Below are 10,814 nucleotides of genomic sequence, written 5' to 3' on the forward strand. Positions count from 1 at the left end.
TTTCCTTTATTTTATTAAGTAATGGACCGTCTAGCTTGTAATGATCGACTCTTCCATAGTTATAGCACAAACCTTTAGATTTTTCCTTCTTACTGTCATCTTTCTTTGAGGTATTTGATTGCCTTCTATAATTGATGAGATTATTATCGGAATGATTTTTCCTTCTTACTCTCATCTTTATTTGAGGTATTTGATTGCCTTCTAACAAAAAACTCCATATCTTCATCATTCGAACACTCACCATCACTAGTTCCACTATCATCTTTCTCTATAGTAGAGGACTTAGAACTAGAAGCCACTAGAGTAATTGACTTCTTATTTACCTCCTTTACCGTGTTCTTTTCCTTCTTAATTTTCTTCTCATGCTTCTCTAAGAAAATGAGCTCTTGCTCATGTTCTTCAAGCTTTCCAAACAAAATAGTAATATATAATGTCAAGAGGTTGTTGGCTTTCTTGATTGTAGAGACCTTCGATTACCATTCCCTATTAAGACATCTTAAAATTTTGTTAGTAGCAATTTCATTGGAAACCGACTTACCAAGTGCATTCAAACATTTTACAAGATGAGTGAACCTCTTTTGTATATCGGCAATGGTTTCACCTTGATTCATATGAAAGAGTTCAAAATCTTGGTTCAAAGTATTGGTTCTAGCTTGCTTAACTTCATTTGTGCCCTCATGGGCAACTTGTAATGAGTCTCATATAGCTTTAGCGATTGTACAATGAGAAACATGATAATATTCATCAACTCCTAAAGTAGATGTTGGAATATTCCTTGCTTTCCAATCACATAACCACTTTTTTTCATCACCTGCATTCCATTGTGCTTCTGGTTTAGGTACGACAACACCAGCCGCATTGGTCATAATAATTTCAAAAAGATCATTTTGGATGGTGTTCCATACATTTATATCAGTAGAATTGATATGGATACGCATATAATCCTTCTAATAACCATAATTTTCTCCATTGAAATAAGTGCTATATTATACGCCCCTTTAGGTTCGGGAGCCATAATCTAACAAGCGATTTCAAAGCACAAGATATATCGGTGCTCGTGATACCACATGTTAGACGAGGGAAATGATCAAGAAGGGGGGCGGGGGTGAATAGATCTCAAATAAAATTTTTATTAAAAATTTGTTTTTAAAAATATTTTCTATGGCAAGCGAAAGCGATTCCGGATAGACACTCGTCTATCATAAACCGTTATTGAAAGAATCTGATATGTGTATTAAACTCTAACGAAATAAAATAAATGTATAACAATTATGAGAAAACAAACCAATATGTTTTACAAAATATTGTTTGAACAATTGTACTCCATGATAATCAATTTCTAATGAAATAAGAAATAAAAATTGACTAAGACAATTTATCAAACACTTGGTGTGTAATGAACACCAAGCTGATTTTTTCTTTGTGTTGTTGATGTGAAAGGGTGTGTGTGCGTGTGTGTGTGTGTGTGTGTGTGTGTGTGTGTGTGTGAGAGAGAGAGAGAGAGAGAGAGAGAGAGAGAGAGAGAGAGAGAGAGAGAGAGAGAGAGAGAGAGAGAGAGAGAGAGAGAGAGAGAGAGAGAGAGAGAGATAGAGAGATAGATAGATAGATAGAGAGAGAGAGAGAGAGAGAGAGAGAGAAAGAGAGAGAGAGAGAGAGAGAGAGAGAGAGAGAGAGGAGAGAGAACACAAGGATTTGTTTAGGAAGTTCTCCAATTGTCCTTACTATGGGTACATCTTCCCCCAATTCCAAATGGAATTGAGATATTCAATTAACTTTTACAAATGTTATATACAAGAGAGACATAGAAATCCAAACTCGCAAACCCTAAGTTTGTTGTTGATTATATCTTCTTCTCTTCCCTTAATCTTAAGAAAGATCAAGTATCCCAACATTTTCAATTGATCCTCCGGTTCCACTACTCCTTTGACAGAAACTCCTTCCTTCAAAGCTTTCACTCGTCTGAATCCAAGTTGCAAAATCTTATCCCAAATCTTTCAATCTGACCCTCCGTTCTTCTACTCCTTTGACATAAACTCCTTTCTTCAAGGCTTTCACTCAACTGAATCCAAATTTCAAAAACTTGTGTCAACACCCCCCCCCCCTCCTAAATCACCTTTGATCTTGTTGGGAAAACCCTAACTGGTTTTACCAATGAAACCCCCAAATAAATCTCAACCCAATTTGATCACACCAATCCTAAATTGGACCTTATTAACCTTGTATTTAGATGACAACCAACAAAAATGATTATGTGTAATTGTTGTGTGTATGCATAGATAAAGGTTGAAGATGATGAGTAACTTCTTTGTATATTATTGGTTTCAATATATATATATATATATATATATATATATATATATATATATATATATATATCTTTTGTGTGTGTGCGTGCATGTGTATGTGTGTATGTATGTGTGAGTGTGTGTGTGTGTGTGTGTGTGTGTGTTTATGTCGGTGGGTGCGTGTGTGGATGCATGTGTGTGCGTGTGTGTGTCTGTGTGTGGGTGCGTGCATTCGTGCATGTGTGTGTATGCATCCGCGTGTGTGTGTTTGTGTGTAAGAAAGAAATAATAAAATAATAGATTTTTAGAAAACATACAAGTTTGGAGTTTTCAAACAGTATTAATCTACCTATGTCATTGGTGTGTCTACCTATAGAAGTATTTTAGCTTCTATGTGTCGAACTAAGTACTTTATCCGTCGACCTATAGCAGGCAAAGACCTTGGCTTTGCCCAGAGTTCAACAAGTGTTGACCTACATATGTTTTGTTTCGGCCTAGTAGCCTTGTGTGTCGACACATAGAAGGAAACAACTTTGGATTTGACAAAGTCTTCAGTATGTGTCGACCTATAGCTTGGATGTGTCTACCTATAACCTTGTTTTTCATATAAAATCATAATTTTGACATGTAAAAATCTATCTAACATGATTTTAAGTGTCATATGGTGAAAATGCACATATAAACATAGAGGATAAGATCCAATATACACAACTAAATGTCCTAATTTTGACATCATTCAAAACATTTCTAAATAGGATAGTGCACTCACGAGTAGAACCAGATGGGCCATGCTAGGTTTGAATTCTTGAAAAAGGTTTATGTAGATGAACTCCAAAGAGCTGAGGATGCTAGAGGCTGAACTGAGGAGGACATAGGTATCTTTTCGGAGAAGTTTGATGTGAGACAGGTCATAGATGTCATCCTGACGGAGGCACAAGAGGCATTGATGTACTGCAAACAGTGCTGGAGGGAGGGGGTTTGATGACCGAGGAGGCAAAGGAGGCAGATGAGATGTAGTCCGACATACAAGTAGTGCAATAGTATATAGCAGTTGTACTTTGGATTCATTATGGATTGTATTTTATTTTCACCTCATGCTACTTTATCATTGTTTTCAATTTTATTTATATATGACATTTTTTGACCATCTGGATTTATATATGTCATTTTTTGCATATCAATTATATGGTTTAAATCTCATCACATAACATGGTACATGGCGCTTATAAATCTTCATATGAATAAACATAAACAAAACATAACATAAACTATCATGTTCTGATAGGTTACACGGATGTATCTCCGTAAAATAAAGGAGATTTATCTCCGGTACAATAAACGTATAAAATGACTTCTGTCTATGATACATGATATATGTTTTAAATTGTTACAAAGATGCATCTCCGATTCATTTAACGTTTCGAAATATATCCGAAGATGCATTTCTAAAATCTGAAAACATTTTAGTATTTTCACGTGGTATACTAATAATATATATGATGCATTAAAAAAAATTCTAATTTTATAAACGTAACCAAACCTAACTCAATTTTTTATTTATTATTAGTACATTTCAAGTCTCTCCAAAAATACATGATAAAAATTTACATTATGAGTAAATGTCTAATTGCACCGTACCACAAGATGTAATAATAAGAGCTAATATGGCATGTCATATAATTTCTTGGGAGCTATTAGAAACGCGATGATTAATTTATTTTTATGTTAATTTGTAGATGATCTATCCTTAATTTGGAAGAGAAGTAGGGAGTATTGTTTACAATAAATAATTCCGTCACTCGTTTTCCCAGTCAATGAACTAAAAAATTAAGCAGATCAGGGGAAGGTTGGTTGACCATTATAGGTTTGAATTAACTAGTGCACATAATTGTAACCAAATCTACTTCATTTGCTTATTTTTATCACTAAAAAAGAGTTAAAAGGGATAGATAATACATATGCCAATGCCACGTATCATCTTAAAGCACGTGGTGATCATGCTCCTACACCCGTAACGTTAGCCTTTTTTCATAAACTAAATGCGAAACTTATTCCATAAACCACAATTCTCTTCACTACATCCAACACACTCTGCATTGTTTCACACTACATTCCTACCGACTTTTATCATCCCAAAAACACTCAAATCATTCACATAATCAATTAATTCACTCCTCAAATTAACCAAGTTCCACAACTTGTGACATCTTGGCTCATCACCCCACACTCAAAATTTCACTAACATGTTGCAAATTGCAATGGTGAATCAATCAATTGTTTGACTTATCAACTTCAATCACACTCAAGAACAAGACCCAATGAAGAAACGCCACATGAGTGAATGAAACACGTTCCATCCGCCTATGAAATAGCACACTATAACATGAAATTCACATCAACATCAATCACAAACTTTCATACAAACTCTCACAATTATATTAACCATATGCACATGTGCATACACACACCCTTCCTTAACTCTAACGACTCCCCCAACCGCCCACGTTACTCACACACGCATATTCCTCTCTCCTTATAATATCTCTCTCACTCTCAATTTCCTTGATTCATCAATCCCAATATCACAGCTATCTAAACAAATGTTCCAACAAAGACATAACAATAGTACTAGTAACGAGCTAGATCAGATGTTGCATATGCTATCTTCTTCTTCATCTTCTAATCCTATGCCATTCTCAACAACTTTAATGGACCAGTCAAATTCGAAATGGAAACCACACGTTGAAATAGCTCCGAATTGTCCTCGCTGCGCTTCGACAAACACCAAATTCTGTTACTACAACAATTACAGCCTCTCGCAGCCGCGGTATTTCTGTAAAGGCTGTAGGCGTTATTGGACGAAAGGTGGCTCTCTTCGAAATGTTCCAGTTGGCGGTGGCTGTCGCAAACACCGCCGTGGAAAGGTGGTCAGAAACTTAAATACTGACCACCTTTCCACGGATGGCTCTGGTTCTGTTGATGGTGATCAACAGAATGGAAATAATGTTTCACGCGATATAGACATGGCCGTTGTTTTCGCCAAATTCTTAAACCAAAACACAAGTAGTCATCTTGGTGGTGATCGTGAGGAAATTGAAACTGAGAGTGAGGCTAACAATAATGTCTTATCATCTTCTTCCAACAATACCAACAATTTGTCGACACCGGACAGCGTTGAAACTGAGAATGATGCAGTGGTCCAGCCTCAAAATTCATTTGATGCTGATGCAGTGGTTGTAAATGATGACCCTTTTGATCATGAATTGAGCTTGAGTGAGTTTGACGGGTTTCTGGGTGTTGATGAAGATGTGGTTCAAGATGTTCTATGGCCTGATTCTTCTGATGCTATGCCTATGCCTATGATGGTGTCAACATGGCAACAAGAACCACCAACCATGATGCAAATGGAGATGGATTACTCGATGCCATTACCATTGCCATTGAATGAGGGTGATAATCATCATGAACTATTACCTGTTACTATCAATTCAAATTCTGCTAGTGTCAATTTGATAACTGAGAGTTGGAACACTTCTTGGGATTCTTTTGATCTTTCAACTATGGAAGTTTTCTCAACGAGTTCAAGAAGTTAAACAAATTATTAATTAATTAGAATCGATTTTCCAGATATACATATTTTGTTTTAAATGTTGTTTTATATATTATTCTTCCTATTATTTCAAACAGGGTAATGAAATGTATGATAGAGAGTTATTTACAGCTGCATTCTATTTTGAAGTAGAAAATTAGAATGCTAGCTATAGAAATTATTTATGATGGATGGATATACATCAAATAAAGTTGTGCTTCATATGACATGGTGTTGGAGTTCAGAAAAGTTTATTGAGATCTGATATTGCTTTCATAATCACACATGTGATCTATTAGTTATAAAAACAGGTAGGATAGACTTAATCACATTTTAGTATGGATGGGGTTCTAAAAACAAGGTACAACAAATTTAGTGGCTTCTTTTTCCATCCCTTAATTCTCTTACAAGTCCTTGGATTTGTCAGAGATGTGTTTGGTGTGGACAGTATGGCCGGGGTAGACGTTGTGAACTTGTGATAGTTCATATTGTTATTTTTTTTGTGTTTTTCATGCTCATATATTCGTTGTATGCTTATTGATGATAATATGTTATCATTGATTTTTATGAATAGTGTTTAATATTTTTTTTAGCAGTATTTGATGGGGAATTATTTGGTTTGAATATGAATTTTGGCCATATTTGAGACAAATTAAAAATTTGTCTAAAGAAGAAAGAGAAAAAGAATTGGGAAGAAATAAAAGAAAGGAAGTTGTTAGAAAAATTGTGGAGCAATATGTATAAATTCGTGGCGTGATTTGGAGCAAATCATTGCACAATGCTTTAGCATTGTGGCGCGATTCTAATAAAGAATGTTGAAAATTCTCTCAAATTTTAAGGGATTTAGAATTTTTACATTGTTGAAAGTTTTGAGAACAAAGATGGAAAGTTTTATATTGTTGAAGATCAACTTTCATCTTTAAATTTTGTATCATTCCTTGAATTTTTTGATTAGGTCTGTAGATGAATTTTATTTTGCATTAATTGAATTATGTGATTGTTGAGTATTATTTCATGAAATTGCAATCCTAATATTTATTTAGTTAAATTTGTATTCACTGCCTTTTATATGTTAACGAATGTGTCATACTCTAAAATTTGTCATTCCTTTTTGCTTTTCATCTAACTTATAACTTGAGTCATCTACCCTCATCCATGTCTCATTCATATTCACCATTCATTCATGATTAACATTTGCTAACAAGTATCATGGATTCAGGGTTTGTGGTTGATAAAATCAGGGTTTCGGATCGAAGATTATGGTATTACACATTAAATGGGTTGCTCAGTTGGTTAGACCCTAATTCATGACTTTGCTATTCGGGGATCTTGTGCATGACCTGTTGTTTGGTGAACATTCACCTGACTTGATTCATAGCATTGACATAAGTCGTTTGGTTCAGGATATTGTGTTCCACATTCGTTTGTCCATAAGGAAATACACATTTTTTTGAATTAATTCTAGAAGTTTTTACTTGATTTTTAAGGTTCAAGTTTGATTTTAATTCAAAATTTGATTCTTGAGATTCAAATCGACTTTGGAGAATTAGTTTGATTTCATAACCATTTCATCATTTTTCTTTAACTGATTAATTTTAAAAAATATTGTTTTTCGTTACAAATTAACTTTGACATTTTTTCATTATTAGATTTTCTTTTTGACTTGATTTTGTTAGTGGACCAAACCCGTTTTTTAAGCCCATTTTAACAATTATCCATTTTTCTAACCCATAACCCATATCCGATTCAATCCATTCTATGGTCCATTAATCCAAAATAACTAACCAAATCCATTTTAAACCCAATAACTAATCCACTTGGCCATTTATCCAATCCATATCCAATTTAACTCCAAATATCCAATTCTATTAACTAATCCAAATATCCATTACACATAACATACGAATATCCAGTTGCCTTACATACCCAGTCCATATCAATATCCATGTACATGTTTGCAGGAAATGAAAATTCAAGTAGTGAACAAAAGCCAAGGAAGAAGTACAATCGCAGGCAGCACTCCAAGCTGATACACACTACAAGCCAAGCCGATGGCAACGCGCAAGCTGCGCCAGCTGCAGAACAACGAAACAGCTGCAAGCTGAAATACAAGAGCAAAACGTCAACTATAGCAACATAACAGCAACGGCTACCAAAACCGAAAGCAACCATCACGAGCTACCAGCCACTACAAGCTGCAATAAGCCATTCCATAAGCTTCAAAAACGGGCGCAAACGTCAAAGATTGCAAGTCCAAAGGTTACACAAGCAAAGCCAAACACAGTTCAAAACAGAAGAATTGACAAGTGCTATAAATGTAACGGCAAGTGCTAACAGAAAAGGAGAGTTTTATTGCAAAATCCTAACTACAATCTCAAAACGCAGGATGTAAGGATCTCGGAAACACGACGCCAAAGAGGGAAGGATATTGAAGCTTGAATCGATTACGTGCATAAGCGATTTTTCAGTAGGTGTTGTTTCGTTCGTCCCTATGGCTTCTTTGCAGAAAAGCGCTTTAGGCTCGGAGGTGGAAAATCATGTTTTCTCGTTACTTGAGCGTTTTACGGTCTTCCATGTTTCAGCTCATGCTTCTTCCTCATGCGGAAGAATGTGATGCTTTGGACGTTTGGGCCCAAGGCCCAAACAAGTTGATTGTGGTCACGTATTGCCTCAGTGGGCCTACACCTCCCTGATAGTCTCCCAATTGTTGTGTTTTAATTAAACTCATGTTACTCTTTTCATGGTTAATTATAATTCTAGATTTAGAATTAGGTTTAGTAGAACATTGAGATTTTAGTTTTTTTTAGAATTTTGGATTTAGAATTTTAGGAATTAATTAGAAATAATAATTTTAGTATTCTAGAGTTTAATTAGGATTTCAAAAAATTAGAATTAGATAATTAGAATAGTATAATTAGCCTTTTTTTAGAATTTTATTAGATCTTAACATTTGATTAGAATTTAATAATATTAGGTTAATTAGATTAGATAATCTTTTAGGAATTTAGAAGTAGAATTAATTTGAGATTAATTAGAATTTGTCTGAGTAGAAATTTAATTTGATATTATTCGATTGATTTGTGAATTGACAATTTTGCCCCTAGACTTAGAAATAGGCTAATGTTGTATGCTCACTTAGTTTTAGGACTTATATGACTTTCTAATTAATCAATTAACTTAGATTTTCGCATATTCTTTGTAGCATATTCCTCATGTGGTTAATCTTGGTTCTAATTCAGGATAGATATAGCTTAATCTTTAGAGTTAATTTCTATCTGATTGACTTTACTTCCGCACTCCCTTGTACTTTTCATGTATCCCCCTCCCTTTTTGGATGTACTTTTTTACTCGCTTTCCTTATCTTGGTTACTGTCTGATAGCTATCGGTTATACATTAGGAACGATCACTTTTTTACAATCAATAAGTAAACCCTTGATCCAATGTCAAGCGGTCTTTTCTTAAATCGAACTCAAAAACACAATAAGATACGACTAGGATTGTATGCCACGAGCCTTACTTGGTAAATAAGGGATGAGAATGGAACTTTCCTACACTCATTATGAATGCTTCGAACACAAGACGTTTGGATTGGTAGTTCGAGGTATTCACCTTTATACATAGTCTTTAGTGCAATCCGAAATCAATAACACCTTTCTCAAAACCTAAAAACAACTTCAACACATTCAAACCTTTTGTTTGAGCCTTAGGGCGACACAATCGAAACCCTTCTTCAAGGTAATAAAATCAACAAAATAAACAACATTTTATACCCACGAACTACGGGGCTCTGATTTCTCACTTCAACAAGTGGGCATACGTAGGCACAAGGATCCCAATCCTTGGCGAGCACACTAATTTAAAATCTACCTCCATCCCGCAAACCTTTGGCAAGTAAACATTCGATAAACAACATCCACTTAAGCGCAAACATCCTAGATGGTTCCCATGGAGTACCATGGATGTGACGGGTGCTAATACCTTTCCCTTGCATAACCGACTTCCGAATCTGTTTGTGGTTGAGATGACCATTCTTTAGGGTTTTCTCGATATTTTCCCTTTCCTTTGGAATAAATAAAAACTGATGGTGACTCTGTATTTTTCGCGTAGCGACAAAATGTATGAATTAAATTCTCGAAACTCGATCTAATTTAATTGCTCAATCAATAATTACTTTAAACTATCCGTTTGTGATATAGGAATTAATGTTCAATCAATAGTTACTTTTATAATGCTCACTCTAATCGGAAGGGAAAAATATTGGTTGTAGTGTTTATCAAGTGGGACTATCCAAACTTGGAAAGAGTTAGGAGACAAGTTCTTGGAATAACTTTTCACTAATTCCCATCTTGTCAAAAGAAGACGGAAATTTCCAGTTTTGAGTAAGGTGACTTAGAATCTCTTTATGATTCTTGGGAGACTTCTTGAGCATAATATGGACAACATGGAAAAATGAAATGTTTTACACGTGGCTTGAAAGTTCAAACTAGAATGCTTCTTAATGCCTAAACTAGAGATACTACAAGGAACGAAAAATGAAGATGAAGTTAGGAGCTGATTGAGAATATGTGTCAAAATGAATACAACGCACAAAGTGAAAAAGCGGTATGAAGAAGAAATGTATGATAGAGCTTGATACTCAAACAACTCTACTAACACAACTTGAATTGTTAATAAAGCAATTGACTGTCACTAATATGGGTCAAGCAAATTCTAGTCAAGTCCAGGTGTTAAGATGTGATTTCTACGGTGAAGGTCATAAAAATTGCAACTGTGTACCAGAAAGACAAGCTAAAGAGGTTGAATATACTAGAAATTTTTAAATCCAAATCCTTACTCCAAAACTTATAATGCATGGTGGTAAGATCATTCAAATTTCAAATGGAGTAATAATAAAGGTCAAATTGATAATCAATGAGCTCCTAATAATGCACCTCCAAAA

The 10,814-nt window shown here is 34.8% G+C and overlaps 1 protein-coding gene across 1 annotated transcript; it reads left to right on the top strand.

The window, feature by feature from the left end:
- The first annotated feature begins 4,546 nt into the window (after window positions 1-4,546).
- LOC127082378 (dof zinc finger protein DOF3.5) lies at window positions 4,547-6,101 on the top strand. The gene has a single exon (XM_051022610.1). It carries the CDS (start codon window positions 4,886-4,888, stop codon window positions 5,876-5,878), a length of 993 nt encoding a protein of 330 aa, XP_050878567.1. The 5' UTR covers window positions 4,547-4,885; the 3' UTR covers window positions 5,879-6,101.
- Window positions 6,102-10,814: the final 4,713 nt, after the last annotated feature.

The sequence above is a fragment of the Lathyrus oleraceus genome, chromosome 5, assembly GCF_024323335.1.
Source record: "Lathyrus oleraceus cultivar Zhongwan6 chromosome 5, CAAS_Psat_ZW6_1.0, whole genome shotgun sequence".
Taxonomy (NCBI): domain Eukaryota; kingdom Viridiplantae; phylum Streptophyta; class Magnoliopsida; order Fabales; family Fabaceae; genus Lathyrus; species Lathyrus oleraceus.